Source organism: Paraphaeosphaeria sporulosa, assembly GCF_001642045.1.
Source record: "Paraphaeosphaeria sporulosa strain AP3s5-JAC2a unplaced genomic scaffold CC84scaffold_4, whole genome shotgun sequence".
NCBI lineage: Eukaryota > Fungi > Ascomycota > Dothideomycetes > Pleosporales > Didymosphaeriaceae > Paraphaeosphaeria > Paraphaeosphaeria sporulosa.
In genome coordinates this window covers 2,920,901-2,943,462 of record NW_017253363.1, presented here as the reverse complement: position 1 = coordinate 2,943,462, position 22,562 = coordinate 2,920,901, and the positions used below count along the sequence as shown (strand labels likewise).

At 51.9% G+C, this 22,562-nt stretch overlaps 7 protein-coding genes across 7 annotated transcripts; 4 read left to right on the top strand and 3 right to left on the bottom strand.

Moving 5' to 3' along the window:
- The first annotated feature begins 299 nt into the window (after positions 1-299).
- Positions 300-811, top strand: CC84DRAFT_1163817 (uncharacterized protein). Its single transcript, XM_018178344.1, has 2 exons — positions 300-445; positions 498-811. The coding sequence occupies exons 1-2, from the start codon at positions 358-360 to the stop codon at positions 647-649; spliced, it is 240 nt and encodes a 79-aa protein (XP_018038069.1). The 5' UTR covers positions 300-357; the 3' UTR covers positions 650-811.
- A 1,057-nt stretch (positions 812-1,868) lies between these two features.
- Positions 1,869-3,052, top strand: CC84DRAFT_1088643 (uncharacterized protein; the record flags this gene model as incomplete). The annotated part of the gene is made up of 2 exons (XM_018174264.1): positions 1,869-2,216; positions 2,633-3,052. 2 exons carry the CDS (start codon positions 1,869-1,871, stop codon positions 3,050-3,052), a joined length of 768 nt encoding a protein of 255 aa, XP_018038068.1.
- A 1,189-nt stretch (positions 3,053-4,241) lies between these two features.
- On the top strand, positions 4,242-4,864 carry CC84DRAFT_1186570 (MSF1-domain-containing protein; the record flags this gene model as incomplete). The annotated part of the gene is made up of 2 exons (XM_018180866.1): positions 4,242-4,394; positions 4,445-4,864. The coding sequence occupies 2 exons, from the start codon at positions 4,242-4,244 to the stop codon at positions 4,862-4,864; spliced, it is 573 nt and encodes a 190-aa protein (XP_018038067.1).
- A 2,303-nt stretch (positions 4,865-7,167) lies between these two features.
- CC84DRAFT_706347 (GMC oxidoreductase) lies at positions 7,168-9,747 on the bottom strand. Its single transcript, XM_018187121.1, has 7 exons — positions 9,353-9,747; positions 9,256-9,289; positions 8,937-9,198; positions 8,727-8,853; positions 8,403-8,650; positions 8,132-8,345; positions 7,168-8,072 (listed from the first exon to the last, which is right to left on the bottom strand). Exons 1-7 carry the CDS (start codon positions 9,537-9,539, stop codon positions 7,294-7,296), a joined length of 1,851 nt encoding a protein of 616 aa, XP_018038066.1. The 5' UTR covers positions 9,540-9,747; the 3' UTR covers positions 7,168-7,293.
- A 255-nt stretch (positions 9,748-10,002) lies between these two features.
- Positions 10,003-11,832, bottom strand: CC84DRAFT_1258741 (uncharacterized protein; the record flags this gene model as incomplete). The annotated part of the gene is made up of 7 exons (XM_018184853.1): positions 10,003-10,475; positions 10,526-10,625; positions 10,680-10,790; positions 10,841-11,311; positions 11,363-11,529; positions 11,640-11,664; positions 11,725-11,832. 7 exons carry the CDS (start codon positions 11,830-11,832, stop codon positions 10,351-10,353), a joined length of 1,107 nt encoding a protein of 368 aa, XP_018038065.1. The 3' UTR covers positions 10,003-10,350.
- Positions 11,833-19,911: 8,079 nt separating this feature from the next.
- CC84DRAFT_1175449 (uncharacterized protein) lies at positions 19,912-20,711 on the bottom strand (the record flags this gene model as incomplete). Its single annotated transcript, XM_018180157.1, has 2 exons — positions 19,912-20,057; positions 20,111-20,711. 2 exons carry the CDS (start codon positions 20,709-20,711, stop codon positions 19,912-19,914), a joined length of 747 nt encoding a protein of 248 aa, XP_018038064.1.
- A 1,129-nt stretch (positions 20,712-21,840) lies between these two features.
- On the top strand, positions 21,841-22,549 carry CC84DRAFT_1163809 (uncharacterized protein). Its single transcript, XM_018178343.1, has 2 exons — positions 21,841-22,396; positions 22,476-22,549. The coding sequence occupies exon 1, from the start codon at positions 22,162-22,164 to the stop codon at positions 22,393-22,395; it is 234 nt and encodes a 77-aa protein (XP_018038063.1). The 5' UTR covers positions 21,841-22,161; the 3' UTR covers position 22,396; positions 22,476-22,549.
- Positions 22,550-22,562: the final 13 nt, after the last annotated feature.

The window sequence follows — 22,562 nt, the reverse complement described above, 5'->3', positions numbered from 1 at the left end:
GCATCCGCGGCCAAAACAGTGAGCAAGTTTCGCGCCACAGGTTGGGTGCTCGTGGCGGCTGTTGACACCTTGCGGTTTCGGACGTGCTGGTGAATCGCCGCAAGTGTCAACTCCCCGCACACAAAGCGAATTGTCAGCAGCGAAGCCCTAATCTATTGCGCAATCTAGCCGATTGCAACACGTCTACGAAACTCGCGCAACCCTTATTCACGTTGTACGCGAACATATAAAGCGGCCCGCTTCCCAAAGTTAGCCTCAATATCCACACCACATATCTTCTGCATCCTCGCAAGCACCAGCTACCCCGCCAGCCCACTTCGCTCTACTCTGCACCGAACACCACGCGCAAACCACGCCATGTCTGAACACAACTACAAGTTCGAGGTCGCCATGAGCTGCGGCGGCTGCTCCGGCGCCGTGGAGCGCGTGCTGAAGAAGCTCGATGGTGCGTGCATACTTCCCGTGGCCGTGGCCGCCAAAAGCTCACATGTCTCCAGGCGTCAAGTCGTACAACGTGTCTCTCGAGACCCAGTCCGCCGAGATTGTCGCTGAAGATTCACTCAGCTACGACACCGTCCTCGAGAAGATCAAGAAGACTGGAAAGACCGTCAAGTCAGGTACCGCAGACGGTGAGACTAGGGACGTCTAGCTCCGCATGGCACGTCTTCGGTTGGGTTGCATCTTCGGTATACCAGGTTTTCTTCAGCGAGCGGTGGTCGTATGCATGCGCCGCGGGTCTTGTCCTGCCTCGCAAAGTCGGATAGATATTGGAGTTATGGGCAATGAATAAAGCATTTCGAATCACTTTGTCTGCCAGCGATGTTTCGTGATGATGATCAAAAGGAAGACTTGTGGAGGACTTGCCTTGTCGAAAACGAAAGCGAAGGCGAGATTGTTGAAGCTTGAGAGGCAACACCATTCGCTACATCTTCTCAGCGAAGTGTGAAGTCGCCCAGCGTGACTGCCCTTCGGTGTCTCGGTGTCCTGTCGAGCGCGCCTGCTAAATGGAGACTTGCTTGGGTCGCGTGCGCGGGTGAAGTCGGAGGCGGAATTCCCTCCAGCGCAACCTCTTGACTCACCCTCGCACAATCTCGTTTCTTTTGGCTCGTTGTCCGGAAAAGTGCCGTCAGATGGCAGATGACCAGCAAAATCCGTGCCTGAATTACGGGGCCTCCAATCTACTTCCTCCAAGGGAAATCAACTCGCTACATGTTCCGGTTTTGCCCTTGCGAGCTTTCACAGCCCCCATCTAATCAGATTTGAGGCATTCCGCTGACCCATACTCTCGTTCAGCGCTCAGGGATCCTGCGACTCGTTCCGTGTCCCGGTGGAGCTTATTCCAACCAGACGTCAGCAAATGCTGTTGCCTGTGAGCCTCTCACGTCTCCGACGTTCCTACCGGCGCAGCGACGCATTCTTCGTACGCATCGCAATCAAATCAAGAGGACACATGGAATGATTGCGTTGACTATACCATTTATAGGCACCGTTTATGCCGTTGTAGGATTCATGATGCTCGGTAGATGTCGCTTCGGCCATTCCGTTTCCGACTGCACGCGGTCAAACCCACTCCTGCTCTGGGGCTGCACTACCCGTTGGATCTGCACGCGCAGCCACTCGTATATTTTTGAGCACGTAGCACGTAGTAAGGCGTGTGACTATATTGGTGTGAATGCGTCAGGACCAGAGTCATATCCGGTTCCCAACCGTCAATGCAGGTTCTAACCCGCTCCATTGTCGTGGTATAAGAACCACCGTCAGGCTACAAGGTTAGGCTATCACACCACTGTCACTCCTTGGTCACCACACTTTTACACTATACTCTCTATCTCTGACAATACCTCTCAAATATTGAACATATATGTCCCATGCCTTCCCCATCACCAAGAGGATATACATCGTTTCCATCGTCGGCGGACCTCTTCTACTTTTGCACAACCTCCTCAACATCTGAAGAGGACTTGAACATCCACTATGCGCCGCCATCAAAGTCCTCGATGAAGATCGGTGTGCTGATTTTCGGCAATGATCAGATTCAAATGATGGATCTTGCCGTTGTCGACCTTCTGGCAAAGATTGGACGGAATGGACTCAGCCGACTGAATGCGCCGACTGCAGCTCAAGACGAAGCAGTCGATGAGCTCGATATTCGTTATGTCAACGAGAGCGGAGAGGGATCGTTCGCAATCACCTCTGGCGCTCGAATGCCAGTGACGGTGAGCTAGACTGTATCAGCTAGCACGAAGACCACGAGCCTCAATGGGTGACGGATCAGACCAGACGCCTCGCGAATCAGCTCTGCTGCATGTTGCTCTCGGATAGCCAGTGCAAGCAGAGATTATGCACAATCCTTTGCAGCGATTGGATGGCAATCCTCCATAAAGCTTCCTTGTGGACGGGGACCTGGAGTATCAAGCGAAGAGATGGGTTGGCGAGGATGATCTGGAGTTCACCCATTGCGAGCACCACGAGCCATTACTCCTGGCCAACGAGCCTTCCTTGGTCGCGCCGGATTCCCATAGTTTTGCTTCCTCGGCTTGCTGAGAGAATCTGGCAAGGAGATAAAGGTTACCCTTCCTCTCCCTACGTCGCTATTTCCAAATCGAAAGACCTCGGACTGACGATTGGACAGAATTCCTTTGGCGATGCACCGCAGTTCGACATTCTCATAATTCCTGGTTCCTTCTCCGCGAGCGAGCTACCAGTCTCCGCTATCACATTGCTTACGACTCAAGTGTCCAGTCCAGAAATGATCGCAATCTTTTGCGTTTCGTCTGGGATTCTCAGGCTAGCTCAGTCAGGGATCCTCTACCGGAAGCGAGCAACAGGACCACCCAGTCTGATCCGAACACTTCGACAAAGATACCCCGAAACGATTTGGGAGAATATGCCATGGGCGCGACATGACCATCTCTGGAGCAGCACTTCAGCAATCTCAGCACTTGACATGGTAGCAGCATGGATGCGAGAGTACTTCTGGGACCGCCAAGAGGCTCTACAATATTCCCTAACAGCCGCGGGCATTGCTCCACTTGACCATGACGAAGAATGAACGAAAGATGATGTGCAGGTTCGGCATTGCAGGCGTTTTTATCACTCTCCTCTTCATACCGCTCTAGTGCTGCAAAGGCACGCAGAGCTGACGAATGGGTAGCTCACGTTGTGGCGGGCGCAATCTATATGCATGGGCGTTTACAAACAGTATCTGGATTGAAGCGTCCGAACGGACAGCTCTTCGGAACATGGACTTGTACAATATGTATCATACGCGGCGGAGAGTGTACATACTCCCGTTGCTTTTGTCTCTTACCATTCATGCGCACCCAATGATTGATTGATCAGCTTTTCTGACCGGGCGGTTGGCGACATGAGGGATTCTAGATTTGCTTCTTTCGAGTTTGGGAAATCAAAGGTTGACCGGAAAGAATGCCCACAACTGTTGACTCCTCGGAGCCCGTGAGCTCGGCCTTCAAACACAACAGCAAAGAAACCAATGGATCTTCATCGTGACGCACATCATGTTGTTAACATCCGGGGATGGGCATGACGAAAACCCACATGGCTCACATTGCACGAACGAACAGGCGCACGTATCCACTGTTTCCCCACGCCCGAACAGGGTCGTCGCATCGGGCCAACGAACAACGAGCAGTGCCGGCAATAAGACGTCATCGGGAGATGTCGGGCGAGGCACACGACCGAGAGGCTGACTACGCGGGTTGTGGTTGGCTGGGCCTCGGCGGGTGGCAATCGGTTTCCTGACGATTGGCCTGTGAAGATCCAGGGTCGCCGCTTTCTCTCTACGGCCCAACAGCAACCGAAGGCCCTTAACATTGCTCGCGTGCGGATTTAGAGTCCTCACACTGCCTACTTATCGCGTTGGAAGTCGGTACGAAACAATAGACGAAAGAAAACGCCTTCGCATTTCTGCTGGACGTTCTAGAGTCATCGCGGAACACTCGCCGAGCCCCCGATACCGCACGGATACACCTCCCCGGTCTGTGTGGCCCTTGCTCGTTCTTTTTGCCGAGACGAGCGTTTTTTATCTACGCCGCGACTCACCCTCCTTTACATCCACAACGCCATCACCGGCACCCATCGATAACCCACGACCCTACTCCGGACCCCCCATCGCACATAGTTGCTCTCTAACTCCACCGTTCACGACTGCCGCACTGCACGCGTCCGCCACCGAATAGCACGTCTTATCGCCCAACGCGCTCCGCGCGCCCGACACCACCATGAAGATCTTCCAGCAAAGTACCGAGTTCGACTACTCATGGGAGGAGGTCAGCACAAGCAACTGGCGGAAATATGGTCCCTGGAATGAGAGCTGCAAGCACGTTATCGCGGTCGACACCTTATCACGGACTGTCGACCCAGTCACCGGCATCGTAAGCCATCCAATCTCCCTTTTTCCCCGTACACTGCTGATCCACAACAGCTCCGGACAGAGCGCCTCATCACCTGCAAGCAATCCGCGCCCAAGTTTGTCACTGCTATCCTCGGCGGCCAGGATACATCCCTCGTCTACGAGACCTCCTACGTCGACGCATCCCAGCGCAGCGTCACCCTCTGCTCCATGAACCTGACCTGGTCCGACCTTCTCAACGTCCGCGAAACATGCACATACTCGCCCTCGTCGTCGCACCCGGCCGCAAAGACAAAGTTCCAGCAGCGCGCCGAGATTACCGCGTTATGCGGCGGATGGGCCAAGATCAAGAACAAGCTCGAGGAAGTCACGGTGGAGCGGTTCCAGCAGAATGCGCAGAGGGGAAAGGAGGGCTTCGAGATGGTGCTTGAGATGAGCCGGCGGGCGTTCCAGGAGCAGAAGAGTCCGATTCTGCGGGAGGCGAAGATATAAGTTCGCTCCTCGTGTTCGTCTGCGTTATTGCTTTGCCGCGTTTCCAGCGAGTCACTCCTCTCGTCGCTCACGGCATCTCTCTTCCCCTCTCGCATGGTCCGGTCCGCTCCTCTCACGTTCTTGCATCGAACAAAAAGTCACTTAGCGCGTCTCGTCTCTCTCAAAAGCATCACATCATGCACGGCATCGGCGTTCATACAGTAATACCCGCCCCCGACCTGGTAGTAGAGCTGGGTTGGGGGCTTATACACATACACGATAGATACGGCTGGCAAAATGTCACTCCTAGATTCTAGAGTAATTTACGAATTTATGCATCGATTCGTCATTGCCCGTCTCCTGGTTTTCCAAGACGCGTCCGCGGCTCATGCTGTTTGTTTGTTTGTTTCTTTGTTTGTTTCGCCCAGTAGGTAGGTCAGGGCAAGGTAAGCGTCAGAGTGAAAGTGTGACTCACCCCCCGTACCCTCGTCATCGTTCGCCCACGCGTTGTTTACTCGCCCTACACGTCGACCCTGGTGCGTGGGGCGGGGGAGCCGGGGCATTGCATAATAAACTGGGGTGGGGTTTGCCGTAGGGGCTAGGGCGAGTAGAGCGAGGTGTCCGGGGTATGCTGGTTCCCCAATCCATCACATGTCAGCATAACCAACGTCTGATGGTGAGGATGGCGATGATGAGCACCATCGTAGGGAGATGGAGGAGGGAGGTTCGGATGAGGAGGGGTATATATACTTCACATGGGAGAGGGTTGGGGGTCACACTTCTAGCGACCTTCCTGTCCTAAAAAATGGAAGCACGCCCATGTATGCGGAGTGGGTGGGGTGTGGAGGTCGTCTGAAAACAGCCGTCCCGGAAGCCGATGTGGTGCCTCTGGTGGTCTTTCAGAAATCGAAGAGCAAGGCTTTACGCGTGGGATGGACTTTGCGGGTAGTCCAAACACGAAACTACCTTCTGGGGATGGGCTGGTGGCTGTCTCAAGGGTGTGCAGGCGCACTCCATGTGTCTCTGGCTCCAGTGGCTTTCAAAAATTGATGGAGAACAAATGCATGTGCTGCTTCTGTGCCTGTCCAGAAACGCTGACCAGTGCATCCGATGTGGTGCCCCGGTCGCCGTCAAAAACCGGACTCTTGTTCAGATGATGGTGCTTCTCGAGGGTTCTGACAGCGTCGACATTGCACGGATGTGGTGCTTTGGTGGCCGTCTTGAAACGAACTGAAGAGAATACCATGTGTCTCTGGCTCCGGCAGCTGTCCAAAATCAACGAGACCCAAACGCATGTGCTGTTTTTGTGCCCGTCTGAAACCACCACGGTCCCCATTCGATGTGGTGCCTCGGTGGCCGTCTAAGAGCAGAGGCGGGCAGCAAAACGTCGTGCCTCGCCGCTGTGAGAAGAGAACCCAGAGGTTATATTGCGATGGTGAGCTTGACTTAGACTCCTGAGAAAAGGAATGGAAAACGAATGGCTAAATTCCCGCCATGTCTCCTGAACAACCCACACTGCAATCAGCAACTGTCCATCTGAAAGCCAAAGCATGCGTGGATATGCCACATATGGTGTGCTTCGGTGCGAGGGGCGTCAAAAAGAGTGCAAAAGAACGTTCATGTGGTCCTGGAGGCTGTCTAAAATTCCACCATGCCAGACCTATGTGCTTCCCTTGGACGCTGCCCGAAAGATCGGCATCAACGTCCCATGTGTGGGCTGCCTCAAAATAAATCGATAACAAAGACCGAAATGTCCTATTCTATGTCGCTGTCGAAAAACTACGGGCCATCCCAAGAACCACGATGACGAGCACCAATTTGACTTCACGACAAAAGTGACATCAGATGGCCTGAGGGGCCGTTGGCGGTGCACAAAAATAAAACGGTGAATGCCACTGCCACCACTGCCATGCGGTGCCTAGCTGGTTGTCAAAAAGAAAAACCAACAACATAGGGTCACTATGTGTGCCTGTTGCCGGGTCTAAAACTCAAGAGGAAGGCAGATGATGTTCTGTTTGGCTGGATCTCTCAAATTTAGCTTCTTCATCATCCTCCATGTGTCGTTCCTGTTGGCTGGTCGAAAACTTCGAAGATTACCTTTGGGAGTGCAGGCAGAGGTAGTCAGGATGGACGAGGGGTATACATATCCTGCCGAGGGCCCGGGTATTCTGCACGATACATCTCAATCGCATGTCTAGAAGTCGTGGATCAGGGAACCCATGTAGTGTAGGCGTTATCGAAAAGTACAAGATCGGAAGTCCATGGTTGGGCTGGAAGAATTGTGGAAGGGCCACCTGGAAGAGGCAGATCGGATGAGGGCGAATACGAGAATTTCGCTTGAGGCCTAAACAGATGTAACTGTGTCTTCAGAACTGGACTTTTCACGACGTGATGAAGTTTGGTACAAATATTTACACGACTTTCGCTGTGCCTCGGATTCCTCTCCTACTCTATACCCCACGGATGATATCTGCCGCCTTCTCAGCGACACCATACGCCGTCGTCATCGTGTGGCTTGCGGGCAACTGCGGGAACACACTTTGATCCACGATCCTCAGTCCTTGAACACCATGCACCTTGAGTTCCCCATCAACTACACCGCCCTCTTCTTTTGGTCCCATCTTACAGGACCCCGCCGGATGGTACAAAGTCGACGCACTGCCACGAATGTATTCGTCCAGATCAGCATCGCTGGTGACATTCGCTCCAGGCACGGCCTCGAAGGGATTCAGTGCCGCGAGCGATGGAGACGTTATGAAGCGACGCGCAAACTTTACGCCTTCTCGTAGAAGCAGCACGTCCAGAGGGTTGCGTAGGAAGCCAGAGTCTGCGACTGGCGGATCAAATATGCTAGATGAAGCCGCCTTGACGCTTCCTCGCGAGTAAGGATGCTGAAGACCAAGAACTATGACGCCGTCTGCCCAGATAATTTCAAGGGTCCCAGAGTCGTTGGCGAGGAGCCTCGCAGTCAGAGATTCGTACTGGGCTTGGTACCCTTTGATAACTTCGGCGGTGGCGTCGGACGGGAGAGAAGCTGATACATTTCCAGCACTGGCTTGAGCGTGAATTGAAGCCGAGTCATTTGAATACGTGGGGACGGGAAGGAATAGGAGGAAGTCGCCCGTAGGAGAAGAGTACGGGCCCTTCCTCTGTGTATTGTATTCTTCTCGAGCCTGGGCGGCAAAGGTGGCGTTTTGGAGGGCACTTTGGGTCAGAATGGTGGTGTTGACTGTTATTCTAGGTCAGCCCGATGCCTCGCGAGTGAACAGGTAGATTGTAGAGTCTTACTGGTATTTACGACTATAGCTGAAACATGATCGTGCAGATTCTGTCCAACAGCTGGCAGGTCGACAATAGGCTCCACATTGATGCTCTTGAGATGGGCTGAGTCTCCAATGCCAGACACTTGGAGTAGCTGAGGTGTATGAAGCGCCCCAGCGGCGAGGACAGCCTCACGAGAGACATTGACGGCTTGGCATGTTGCATTTGAAGAGCTGGCAAACTATACACAGCATGTTAGCGTCATTACAATGTACGAACTACGGAGTGATCATCCTACCTCAACGCCGGTCACCTTGACAGTACCATTTATCGTCTGAGTAACGATTCGTTTGACCTGGTTCCCTGTAATAACGTGAAAGTTCTGGCGCGCGGACGCGGTGTTGTAATACGCTTCTTTGGCAGAAGACCGTGTGACATTGACAGGGTCTAGGTTGTGAGGGCAGTAGTAACCTCCATAGGCATTTCCATTAGCTTGGTCCTCAGGAATGTATATTCCGGCTTCTTTCGTCGCGTTAATAAGATTTTCTGCATGGAGTGTTAGTGCCGCATTTGGGTCTTTTTCGCAGAGTCTCAGGCAACCGGCAGCTTAATCAGCACTTACTGGTCGTTGGCCAAATGAAGGGAGAATATGAAGTATACATAGGTCCCTTGTCGCCGTGAAAGGCAAGATCCCATTTGATGTCGTACTCAGCCAGAATCTCCTCCGTCGGTGGTGTGAACTTTTCGTTCTGTGCACTGTTAGATGCCGTTGTTTTCAGGTGTATAGCATGCTCCTCATGGGCCAACACTGGGCAAATCCCATCGAACGCACCTTCTTAAAGTATGGTAAGATGCCTTCAAAGTTCCACCCATCATTTCCGAAGCCTTCCCAAGCATTATAATCTGACTTCGACCCACGGTCAAAGACCATGCGGTTCAGCTTCGTGGAGCCACCAACGACTTTTCCCTGCGGTATAGGCACGACTCGACCGCCCAGAGCATCATTCGCAGTGTACGACGTGTTCCAGTCATACTTTGTGCCAACCGCACCGCCTGCAAGACCAGGAACGGTCACAAAGTCTTCGTTCTGGTCACTGACGAACACTGTCAGTTGAACATCTTGCCAGAATTACAACCGTTCGATAACTTACAATTCCCCAGCCTCGATCACAAGCACAGTGACAGCTGCAAGTCAAATGTGATCAGTCGCATGTGGGTGCTGAGCACAATACGTGAATCAGAACATACTAGGGTCCTCCGACAATCGATTCGCAACCGTCAAACCCGTCGCGCCAGCCCCGACCACCACATAATCGTACGTCTTCCTCAGGTCCTCTGCTCGCTGCACCAATACACCATTGAATAGCGGATGCGCGTGCGCACTGATCGCGATAAATGCCCACGAAGCGAGGCTTACTCGTGAAACGGCGATCATGTTTGTAAAACGAATGAGAAGAGCGAATGTACTCCGCGGCAACAACGCTGTCCAGCAATGTGATCTCCCCACGAATGGTTCATATACCGCGCCCCCGTTTCGCCCATGGTTGTACCGATCATAATAGCTGGTCAAAGTGCCGGGGATCGTTCCGGCAGATTGATTAATAAGGGAAATTGGCGACGGCACTCATGCTCATCCGTGTGTTTCCAGGGATTCTAAGCCACATTCGGTCCGTTGAGCACGTGACTTTGCCTATAATCAGGTACCCGAGGCCTTCCGTTTACCTTGGTTAAGAAGGATCTCCTTCCTTTCTAGGATGTTCTCCCTGCGTGATCGCTAGCGCGCGTTTACAATCATGCTCACATTTCTTCGGAACCATCAAGCCGACGGCAGTTTTACTGAGTGATGAAGCCATGGCCGTCATTTCGCTTGCAAAGCACGCGTTCATGCTGGGCCTCCATGGCGTAAGCACTTGCTTGCGGTTTGTATCCGTAACCCAAGATCAATCGCACCAGGCGGGTTGCTCTTTTTCACTGGTGATGTTGCTGCCCATTAATATGAATATGCACAAGCGCATATTCAGTACTTACATCTATAAGCTTGTCCTGTCTCGTTCTAATGAAAAACTTTCCTTGCCCAGGCTGAAATGCGCTCCTCTTTACAAGGGCCCAGTACTGTCCCCTTGTTGAGGACAAAATTGAACACGAGATGTTATGAAGACAACGCGGTATCTCTCTCACCATGGTACTTCCTGCGCTCCCCTCCATCTCGCTGTAGAGGCTTTGAGGGTCAGGCGAGAACAACAAGTCTACGCTGCTTCGACGTCGTGCACGCCATCACTGCGGCTCAAAACTAAGCTTCGGCGCCAATCCGGCTTCATGATCAATAACGCAATAAGTAGTGCCACTGCGATTACAATGACAGTGATTGGCGCTGTCAGAGTTGGTCAATTGTATCGGTATCAGTCTAAGGGCTAGACTTACTGCCAACCTTCCACAGATCCCACGAAGAGGGATTCTTGTCGTCACCCGTGAATTCTGATACGTTTTGACCGAAATAAGAAGTGAAAAAGGATAGCGGCAACTGGAAGAATGGACCATTAGCGCATGGACCTATTGTTAACATAGTAGAACGTACGAATATAATGGTCACAATCGTGAACAACATCACTGCCTGACCTTGTTTGGTCGTCGACCGGGCTTCTGCCAAACTGGCAGCTTTTGACTTGAGGTCCAATAAATCTTGTAGCTGTGTCACCTTTAGAGTTTGCATTTCAGAAAATGCATGTACATTCATACCATTCTGTGAGTGTAGTCTGCTTCTTCTTTGATCTCATCCAGGTCCTTAAGAAGCGACACTAATGTTTCGTCTGCCGTTACTGCATAACTTGCGGCTGCCCCGGAGATGTCTTGGGCCAATAGTTTGATATCTTCACTGTCGCGGTGCAGCGTCTCCTGATTCTGGAGATTGATAAACATACGTGACGCATCTGTAGAGGTGAAGCTACATTTACTGATATTTGCACGCTTACGGGAGTTCTGCTGCGGTTCATCGGTTGAAGGGTTCTTCCTCGTCAATGCCTCGATGAATGTCTTCAAAACACCCCTCTGTGTCTGTACCAGGCTCTTGATCATCTTCAATTCGTCGACGATGTCAGATACTTCGAGGACCAGTTTTGATTCTTTGCTGTCATCAAGAGCTGCCGAATCAAAGTGATTCTCGTGGTGTTTTATAAGGAAATCTTGTACGTATGATGTTTGGCGTGCAGCCTACGTTTGGTTACTAGTGGATCAATCTTGTATTCGCAAAGACTACGTCACCTTCGTTCTTGAGACCCATTTGTAAGTTTCAATGAGATCTACAACATTCTTGTTGTTTTGTTCCGCGGTATAACTGATGGCTTCTCGGACCAGAAGTGCTTGCATGTCCCACACTGTTTTGCAAGCATTTGCATGCTTCTTGACACTTTCATAAAGGTCACAAAAGTCTGGCGAAATTCCGTCAGTCTCTCTACAGGGAAAGCATGATATTATGGTTTCTATCCCAAGATTCAGCGTCAGGATAATATTAGTCAACGGTTTGAGACGAGTAGCTTACTGTCGTCAATTACCCAACACCACAGCTGATCCACCGTAAGTAATGTGCTATTTCTTTCGGCAGCTTCCCGCCCTTCTTCACCTACGTTGGATCCAGTCCATTTAGAAATGGTCTGATCCTTATCTCTCGCGGATGTATCGGACAGCGAAGGATAGTAGAACTGGTCAAGAGTTCGTCTCGGGTGGACGTTCATTGTGGCCTCAAAGCTCCTTTTGGTTTCTGTTTCATTTACTTGCAGCATTCCATGGAGATTTTCTATCAAATAGGTGCGATCATTTTCGAGCTCGTGTCTCTTGGAAGACTCCTCATGGTTGGAATAGGAGATCCAACTCGCATAAGGAAGCTATGATACGTTAAAGATCCTTCAGCTTCCATAAGTCTCATTTGCTCACATATAGAGTTAGTGGCGGTAACGAAATTGTGTCCTTTTCGTGTACACGCGGCTCAACAGGTGCCACAAGGTCTTCATTAGAACTCTCTCTTTGACCCAGTTTTCTTTGCGATGAACTTTTCGCACTTTTCAAATCTCTTTCATTCCGTCCTGGGTTTGAGGACACCTCCATATTTCGCATAAGGTTCCCTTCGGTGCATGAGGCCTCCATGTGCAAGGAGTGTCTAGGCTTAGGGACTTGTTTTAGAGAAGGTCGTAATTTCATGTCTGAAATTTCTGGGTGCATGTAGAACCCGTATTTCGCAAAGCAAAGCTAATAGTATATGAGTGAGTTTCTGAATTCAAGTAGTAACGTGTGCAGGATCTGAGGGTTCAACGTACAGCTACCAGTATCATGCTGTTGACCGGTATATGGACCCATTGGATACCATCTTCCACCGTAGCAAGAGTCTCGAGCTCTATGGTATTTCTGATCAATGTGGTGATTTCATTGCCACTGGTGAGGTGGTGAACACGAATGTGCTCCTTTTCGGAGGCAAGAAATTGTTCCATATCTGCTTCTCGCTTTGGTTGCCGTGGATCCAGACGCTCTGTTATTTAGCAGCTTGTGCGTTATATAGTTTTGTTGCACTTTTTAGAGACTCCGCAAGGCTGAAGTCTGTTATGCAGTTTGCCAATATTGAGGTGCATCAGCTGAAACAACGAGAGCCAATCATCGCTACTGGATCTTCTGTGGCGGCCAGCCATCGAGCGATCCTGCCTAGTGCTTTCTGCATATATTTTCAGCTACAAGAGAGCTATTCCGATATTGGTTGGGTGGACCATCAGGTCGGTTCAGTGCGCACTGTCAACTTCTGGCTACCAGGCAGTTCGCACGCGACATTTGGAGCACATTAATGACCGCAGGACACTCTCTGCCAGACCTGTGAATGTGGAGTGAGAAAAGAGACGAGAGGCAGATATATAAGCTGTCTTCGTCCACTCACACATGGTGGCCAATATCTATGAAGGCAGCAGGAAGAAGCTACATCATTGGACGTCTAAATATATATTCATGTTCATCTGGGAGTTTATCATCGTTTACGTTTCAGTCACAAAATGCTCTATAAATACGTCTTTGCCGCGATCATGTTGATGCGACAGATGTCTAAAACACATACATCTTCGTTTCCCGATTATCTAGGGTCTGCCCGCTTCTTCCGGAGATGGAGCTGACGATCACTGTTCTGAGCGATTTTTGTGTGCAAAAGAAGTATTGAAGGATGGACCAGGCGGCTCTATCGCTTCGAAGTTTATATAACCCGCCTCCCTCGCAGACATCTTGCTCATCACACTGGAACTCTGACCATCGTTCTAAAATCCCTAAACAATGGCTTAAATAGCTTCACCGGGATTTCAAAGCCGTCGGACAATGTTTCAATGTGCCGTTCTGGTGCTTGTCTAAATAATTGATGTGGATGGAGCCATGCGGCTGTTCGGCGCTTGATTCATCCACCTGACCTGTGCTCCGAATCACTTCCAATGGGGTAGTGATGATGGGGAGCACTATAACTGAGGCCGTAAGTAGCGATTTAGAGGAGCATATGGCGAAGTATAAGTACGACCATCCTGAGAGCCTTCTGGTTTTCACAATTCGCTCGACTGTCATGAAACCAATAGACGCAGAAGCCACCCGCTATGTGGCGGGTTGATCCCCTAAACGTTCACGCACGCATATGCGATGTGACTTCGCCAAGACACGCACGTCACGAGAAGACCAATGGTGACAACCACTATCTCAGGCCTTGTTACAGCAAATTGTTAGTCCCGGTGCCAGTGTGCATATGAACCCTTCCTGGTTCGGCACCTGGTCTACACCAAATTGCTGGTTTCCGTTACCCTAAGAATGGCCTTCAACCATGAAGATGGGCTCCCCAGGCGTAAGAAGGTAAACGCCCAGAATGATTGATCATGAGCGTCTCCGAGAGAAGCCGTACATCTACTGTCAACTCACCAAAGCGGTATTATGCGCTCTAGAGGTACATCTAAAAGTCGGCTGTAGAAGATGTGATGGTGACGATGGCCACCGCTCGCAAGGAGCTGTCAACAAACGTCTGTAGAAGTCCCTTCGTTTTCAACGATTTGACTCCACACTATACCTGGAAATTCAGCTGTTCATGGACATACACACAAAAAGCACATGTGCCACGCTGGTCCTCTAAATGCCTTAGTCAAGACAAAACATGTTCACGACTCGCTGGGTGGCCACGGCGCGATCAAAGGTAACCCCACGAATATGTGGTGATGATCAGTACCACCGAAAACACTTCTCCGAGACCGGATATGGACGCAAGGCGTCTATATAAGCCACTCCTGTTCTCAACATTGTGAACCTCACACTTCACCCAATCTTCATCTCTCTAAAAATAAGGAGAAAGGAAGCAGAAAGAGATCACCATGTGCTTCGCTCGTTCTCTAAAAGTCCATAATCGACACAAACTACGTGCGCCTCTTGCTGCGTGACCCCAACGCATTCTCAAAGAGAACTTAATTTCAGCGTGATAATGAACACCACTCAGGTTCCATGTCATGAGTTCTGAGTCCGGAAATGGAACGCGTATATATACCCGCTCGCTGCCGGGTAATTTATACCACACTACACACCAAATGTCTGTCTAAAAATCCCCGCACCTGCCATCAACTTGCTCTGCCAGTTGTCCAGACAGCACACACCAGCAGCGCTTCCAACAGTCGGTAATACGGTGACTACGGTACGGCTCGACGGTGTTTTTGGGCGGTCCGTACCGTATAGAAATTTCGCCGTAAAAGCAACCGTCCGTAGTAACTTTTGAGCCGTAATATGGTGATAGAATTGCCTAATTAGGAAGGAGGTGTGGGTTGACCCCATGCTCCTCACTGCCACAAAACAACGCAAGCGCCAAAAACAGAGCTCCCAGCTGGAGGACTATTACGGTAGCCTCCTTGAGGACCTGCAGATGGCCGATCACGATGAGCGCCTCTCCCAGTTACTCGATGACCCACACCGTTGGTGGGTAGAAATCTGCCAAACAAGGTACCCTACGCTGTACTAGATGGCCATGGATCACCTCTCAGTGCCAGCTACCTCATGTGACTGTGAGAGGTGTTTCTCCTCCGCCAAACATACAGTCACGTGTGATCGCAATTCACTATCGCCGGCTGTAATTGAGGCCTGCCAGCTACAAAAGCACTGGCTGAGAGAGATCGTCCTAAGTTACCTCAGAGAGCTTACTTCGTATATACAGGGCAAGGAGTAGGGACCTAACGATAACAACGACGACGATAGAGCTCCGGAGGACTGCAACCCACAGGCTCAACTCACTCCTATTTCCTAATTAGGAAATTTTACGCTGTGATTACGCCGTCAGGCTCCAATTTTATCACTACGGTTCAAGTCCCGTACCGACGCAGTCTCTCCACCGTAGCGTCCGTACCGTAATGACTAGCAACCGTAACGTAACCGTAACCACCTCTCACGGTCCGTAATACCGACTGTTGGAAGCGCTGCACACCAGCAATGCATGTGTGCGTGCCTCGCTCCTACTCGCCGTGCAATCGTCGAAGCACTGGAAGAACGCTTATGATGATAACCATAATCTGTCGCGGTTGCAGAAATAGGTGATACGAGGAATGGCACACTTCGATGTATATACTTTCTTTCTTCTGCTCTGGAAGGATGTTCACATTACACCTGACAGCTAACTGTCTAAAAAGCCATCAGTTAACAGTCATGTGTGTGCTTCGCCTCGTCGTTGCATCACCGCGTCAGAACACATCCCAGGCATCATGATGGCGATCAGCATCATCAATCACTGTTGGGAAAGAACAGGTGATTTAGTAATCCTAATCGTCTATATAAACTCGCAATTTTTGCTCGGTGGTTCTTCACTCTGTCCCTGGCGAGCACAGGTCTAAAATCTATTTGTTTTCCTCACAATGTGAGTTTATGGTCTGAGTCTAAAAATAGATTGCTTGAATTGAGATGGTGCCTCTGGCCTGCTATCTTCATCTTCAAGGCATATAACGGCCGGCGAAGCATGATGGTGAATATCATCTTGGAATACTAGGTTGGGCAGGTGCGATGAGACGGAGTAGTGTATATAAATCCGCACCTCCGCGCGGAAAAGTCTTCACGCTTCACTCCACCTGACGAGCTCAGGTCTAAATATTGGCACAGCACATGTACATGTGCTGCTTCCCCGGCCATCTAACATCTCTCAATCCGCCCTTTGATGAGCTGGGTCCAACGTTTACGGCAACCAACAATTATAGACGCGTGATAATGAACACCATCTTCAAAACGATGGTCCGACGACATGGCGCTCGGCTATGAAGTCTGACTTCCGCGTGTTGAAGAGATCTTCAGACTTCATAACTCGCAGGAGTCTAAAATTGGACAAAGTCTATTATGGTGTGGTGCTCTCGCGGTGTTCTAAAAGTGGCGTACATTCCGCTATATACGCGTGATCTGCTGCCCTCCATCGCATGGAATGTCTCTAGTGATTACCGAGACATGGTGATGAGCATGGTCTCTAAACATCGATGATCTAGTGTTGCATTATGTGTATGAATTCGCCACTCTGCGTTGATCAGATCTTCACGCTTGACTTAGTCTTCGGGACTTGAAATTACGAAGTTCTTGAAGTAAGTTTCCTGGTTATCTGAGATCATGCTATTATCGTGGCATATGTCCGCGCCTGCACGCTCTAATCGAGGCTAAGAGGAGTGATCATGTGCTTCGGCGAGGGGCCTAGAACACAACGAAGCCACAATGAGTGTCCATCTGCGAGGATCTCATACCGGTCAAGCTCTCAAAAATACCTCTTCCATCTCTAAAAAAAAACAATAGGGCAAAATTTGAGGTACGTCTAGTTCGCCAGGCGGCTGAATGTACATTCCATTCCCCTCTCCGCCTATCCCACATGCCTACTAGCACACACACAATCGCAACCTCCGCAGACTAACTGTCGCAAGTGCCGAGCACATGTCGTTCTCCACACGCGCAGAGTCAGAATCACACTACATTGTCCACAACACTCGCTACACTTCTGCTTGCGAATCTCGGCACAAGAAGATAGACCGCACTATGCCCGGGTCCTCGAGTAGTCATTTCTCGCGGCGACGAAATAGGTCCTAGTATAGTCGGCGCACTGAAGTGTTCCCGTAGCAATGCATTGCATTGCATTTGAGAACATATAACAAGCTCGTGTCTGAGCGTTCGAGACCAATTAGGTCAGGCAGTGAAAGAGTGCAGATATCACATTTCAAATCGCCCTATCAGATCGTCGTCGGAAGTGGTAAAATAAGGGCCCTGGTTTGTGCGGATGAGTTTGCTTGGCGGCATTACAACGAGCGGCTGTCTCCCACCCACTCCTGAGCCGGAAGCTTCGACGTCGTCTCATCGCGGCAAATGTTTCCAAATCGATACAGTCACCCTCTCTCTAGTCGCCTGCGTCCATAACCGCCCGATGCGGATCGGGCTCCACCATTTTTCTGAGCGGAAGCTCGATATCCGCGCCACCGCGTACAGCAGAGCCCAATGTGCGAGGCTCTGACATCGGGGCTAGCGCTAGAGTACTTACGCAAGGGCAAGGCTTGCGTTTCGCGTGTTTTAGCAGGCTTCTCCAGACATTCTTCCGCCACAAGATTTGTGGCCGTGCCCCGGAACCTCCCGTACAAGCCCTTTCTCTAAGCCTTGCGAACCATCACTTCAAGCAGACATGATCCGCGGACTCAATCCTCGGGAATCGGAAGTGTTAGGGGCCTAAATCGAGTTCAGTTCAAAGAGCCGCGGAGGGGACAACTCTAATAGCTCGAAAGGGTTAGCAGGACGTTTGTTGGAAACCAAGCCGAACATGAAGAGTCGCAAGTATAAGAAGTCAAGAACTGGAGGTGTTCAGCGTAGCAAACAGCCCGATGTGAATGAAGCCTAAAGCAGACTTCCCCTCGTCCAGTCCGTACAACATACAATCTGCGAAGGTTTGCCGAATCGCGTGTCTTGGCGCAAAGGGACCAGCATTACACAGAGGCGTCACGACGTCGTCGAAAGATCGCCTGATGCAGGGAAACGGCATCTGTACTCCAAAACGTGGAATGGTAGGAATGCCGAATCAAGTTGCTTGGTGTTCGAGGAGATCGGACCCACGCACGGAGGTCATTGTGGGTGTACCAAATTGCCGTGGAGACGCTGATTCAGCCTCGGAGGGTCCGGAGTCTGTGCCTGAAGTACTGTGGTAAGCTAGTCGTTAGTCTGCGCAGCATTCGGTGTGTGCCGAATATGGTGGATTGCTAGGAGGTAAGGAAGGCCTTGCTGGACCATGACGCTGGGTGGTACCTAAGCCTCAAAACAGTGGACTCGTTTCCTTTGCGAGAATGCAGCATAATGTCAGACTTGTATGACACCTATATCACATGGGTACCCGTCTTACCTTCCTTTGATGAAAACTTTCCGTATTTCTCAGTCGCCTCGTCGGCGAATTCATCTCGGAGCCATCGAGCCGTAGGCTAACAGTGACCAGTTCATGCACACGTGGACGCGAGCTAACAAGCTAAACTTAGGGAAACTTGAGCCCCACTGTATATACATCTTCGACGAGGTACAAAACAAGCTCGGCGTGCGGCTAATGCCTCGCGATAGGGCTACGCTAGGGTCATTAGCTCAGATCATACGAAGGTAACGCAGATCATCTGCAGCGCCGGTATGAACTCTATTTTGACAGCTCTGAGACGGAGGGCCGTAGCCTCGCGATCTCCTCGGAGATGCCGCGCGGTCTGGGAGCATACAGGGGTGACGTGTTCGTGGAGATTCACGTGTTCAAAAAGTCACCTTTAACGTGGAGTACGCACGAGTCGGACTGGTTCGCGCAGATATATTGATAATGCGTTGCGCTGTGCTTCCCTTAACCTGTGTCCACAGCGTCGATGAGATAGCATAAGTCAGACAACATGGCTGTGGAGCGTCAACACTACGGGAATCGGACGGCAGGCCTGCTTATTCGCTAACGATTTCCACTATTGCTGCACTACTTCATGGGCGAGGACTGTACGTTGGAGAGATAATCTGATGAACCGTCGGGGGACCGTGCAAGGTTTTTGCGTTGAACCTTCATGTGCTTGTAAAACGGGTGTTTGCAATGGTCAATTATACTTCATGATTCGTCGAGCATCGTGAAGTGAAAGTGTAGGATACGTGGACCTTTAGCATCGTTCGGCTGTGATGCACAGTGCTGAGATGAATTGGCCGAATGGCTTCTCGTTGTGAACTTATCTCGATACTAAGGTCGATCGGAAGCTTTGTCTTTACAACACAAGCTGAACCAAGGCCATGGAGGGCCCGATGCATGACCGCAGTTGCAAGTGTCTTAGCACGCACTGTTGAAATTGCTGCTATTCGTGACTGTCTCTGGGTTTCTGAAAAACCTTGAAGCCACGCGTCGCACTAACAAAAAAGGAATACGGTACGATAAGCGAGTACCAGAGATCTGGTACCTCAGATGGTGAGCTTCCAAGGCGATGGCAAAACTTCGGTAGGCCCGGTCACATCACGGTTGGTTTCTGTGCAGACCTGAATCATGATTGGGCTGCGCGTATGTGTGTGAACATGATACAAAGTATTGACGAAGGGTGAGATGTGCTCGACGGAAGCTAAAGACTCAGTGAGTCCAAGACAGCCTCGCCTGAAACGGGGTTCGCCTGCTGAATGGAACCAACGTGAGATCCACGTACAGATATCTTACATATTCATACACCGCGCAAGTGGCACCCACTGTGCGACCGTTCGTTACTGATACAAAATCATGGACAATACTTGAGAAGTCCACTACAGGTCGGGAAGACGGTTGACAATCGTATGAGCAGCCGACTTTAGGTTGGCTTGGGTTTGCCGACATTCCAGCCCCATTTCCTGAGGGTCTTTGCAACCTTGGGAAGAACAGCTGCGGTGAGCGGAATTCGGAAGAAGATGAGCGACTTATGGACGGCATAGGCCAGCGCGAGCTGGGTCCAGAGCGCTGCAAGCGCGTTAGTGTGTGATAGAGCTAATGAGGACCAACAGATCTCATACATGCTTCAGCAGCTCCATTGTGGCCCACGACCTTACCGCCGTCGTGCCCAAGGGTCTCTTCTCTCTCGGCAGCCTCCCGGATCTCCTCGGCGATGGGGCCCTCCAGGTCCCGAGATCCTTGGAACAGAGTGGGAAACGGTATTCGTATCAGGGATTTGATGCCCTCCACAACCACATGTTCGTAGTGGCCCATTCGCTCGGTGCCCAGCATCCGCACTGCGAGGTAGCAGAAGGGAAAGTCGAGAGCGGACAGGCCGAAGTAGACGCCCACTGCCAGCCATCCGTACTGTTTTGAGAGCCTCTTCAGACGCTGCGAGAGCGTGAGTGCAGGCTCAGGGCTACCGAGATTGGGCGTGGGGTTGGGCGTGTGTGACGGTTTGTCGCTCTTGAAGCGGAGGGTCCGGAAGCGTGGGTTCACGGTTGCACGCCCATTGCGGAGGATGCAGAGCGGGGAGCGCTGGAGAGATCCGCGCGGGGCTCTTGGCTGGAAGTGGGAGAGGGTGCGAGTGAAGGTCTGGGGTCGGCCGGCGGCGGCAGGCCGCGAGAAGGCGCCCCGGAACAGGAGCTGCTCCGTCCAGATGCGGACGGCGGGTGCGTTCATCGGGTTTGCCGCAGGCTGTGCAAAGGTATCGTGAGGGCTGCTCGTCTCCTGCTGTGCACGCCACGCCTGGTGAAGGTAACGCGACGGTGACGACGCCTTCTTTTTCGGGCAGGGGTCCTCAGCGGGCTTGGCGCGCCGCGCTCCGATGCAATGTCAAGCTCTCCCCGCCAGGAACGCGTCAGTCCAGCCCATCGCCGCCGGCTCTTCCTCGTCTCTTCTGCAGCCACATGGCTTCTGCCGCATTCCAGAAGGCTGTGCCAGCACAAGGCGGCCCCGGAATCAGGGGCGCGTTGTTTTGCGGTCAGGACACCCTCTCCAGCGTGTGGCGTTGCTCCCAAGCATGCAGCTGCAGCCCACTCGTGTCAACATCAGGACAGGATTCAAGGCGAGGCTTGATGAGAGTCCTGGTTGTCAGGCCCGGCATGGCTTGGATTGCTAGAAATGTCCAGAAGTTTGACTTGGGCGATGTCTCCGTTGTTCGCGACCACACAGTCCGTGAGATACTCCCAGAGCATTCAGTTGCCGTCGCGATCGCAATCGCACCCCTGCCGATGCGGCGCCGAAGCTGCCATTCTCCAGAATCAAGGAGGGTCGGAGGGATGTTCCGCCTCGTTGTGCAGACGGAAGTGAAAGGGCCTTCTCTGCTCGACAACGCGACGACGGAACAGCGCGGAAATGAGTGCTCTAGTGTAGGTGCGCGCCACAGAGAGTCGGACAGACACCACCGGCACACCCTCAAGGAGTATCTGCAAGCGACATGGCAGTTTGTGGGCCTGCACGGGCACCGCGTGAAGAACACGATACCCCTGCGACCATCAACGTTAACGACTTGGGCTGCCGCTAGCAGATCCGCACAAGCCGCCCCATCTGTTTCACGTCTCTCATCTCGACTACTGCAGAACGTGACTTGTCTCGCAGCACGGCCAGTCACGCGAGTCGTCTTTGTCTGATGCACTCGTTTCGAGATTGCCGAAGCATTGCCAGAAGCCGCCGTGGATCTCGCCGTTACAGAGTGCCAGCCCACGGTGGGCTTGCCCATGATGGATAGGCGGCAGCGTCGCAGAGGCCGCATAAATGCAAATGGCCCAAGCGACGCTCTGCTCGCGTGGGCAGTTCTCCCATCCCACCGCAAATGCTAAACTGCGGGGCAGCTTGCATGAACCCGACTGTGCTGCCGTGAGGCCTTGAACCTCCGTCGCGCGAGGCTCGAGTCCTCGACGTCCAGGGCTTGACGTAGGCGGTTGGGTAGCACTAGGCCTGGCCAAATCTTCTGCCGCCGCTCCCTATTTCTCAGCCGTTGTCGGTCGATCTGCCACCCTCGGGACAAGGGTGCGGCACTGACTAAGGGCACGGCACCAGGGCACGACGCAGCGCGCCCGGGATGAGCAACGTTTGACGTCGAGGCCTGCAGCCGTTCACAAACGCTCCAGCAGCCTAATTCGACCGCGGCATGGTGGCACTCGGCCGGTGGCACCTGTGCTCCTGGTCAGTGTCTCGCGACGACACATCCCCGCCACCGTCGCCTTTGTCTGCTCCGCCGATCCTAGTTCAACCTCGCCCATCGTCGCCAGTCCAGGAAGCTCCTGACAAGCCCGCGGGCTGTCGAATTCGCCGTGTCCGCTACCCAACGCTCCCCGAAGTATTCCCCGTGCGGGTCGGTGACACAGCTGCGAAGGTTTATTAAGGTTTTGACCCTGTTTCGGCACCAGTCGCAACCCAACGCCTACGCAGCGTATGTACGCATCGATAATCTGACGATGCCAGAGATCCTTGTCCTTAAAATTCAAAATTCCATCTAAAATCCCCCTAAACAGACCCGCCTTGGCCTCCCATTGGTCGTCGCCCTCGTCG

What these genes read in the sequence shown, in the direction of transcription:
- CC84DRAFT_1163817 (XM_018178344.1), top strand. Translation starts at nt 358, where the DNA reads ATGTCTGAACACAACTACAAGTTCGAGGTCGCCATGAGCTGCGGCGGC. An exon ending in CGTGCTGAAGAAGCTCGATG is followed by an intron (nt 446 to 497) that starts GTGCGTGCATAC and finishes ACATGTCTCCAG; the next exon opens with GCGTCAAGTCGTACAACGTG.
- CC84DRAFT_706347 (XM_018187121.1), bottom strand. Translation starts at nt 9,539, where the DNA reads ATGATCGCCGTTTCACGAGTAAGCCTCGCTTCGTGGGCATTTATCGCG. An exon ending in CTTCATTTGGCCAACGACCA is followed by an intron (nt 8,651 to 8,726) that starts GTAAGTGCTGAT and finishes CACTCCATGCAG; the next exon opens with AAAATCTTATTAACGCGACG. An exon ending in TCAAGGTGACCGGCGTTGAG is followed by an intron (nt 8,346 to 8,402) that starts GTAGGATGATCA and finishes TGCTGTGTATAG; the next exon opens with TTTGCCAGCTCTTCAAATGC.
- CC84DRAFT_1163809 (XM_018178343.1), top strand. Translation starts at nt 22,162, where the DNA reads ATGGTGGCACTCGGCCGGTGGCACCTGTGCTCCTGGTCAGTGTCTCGC.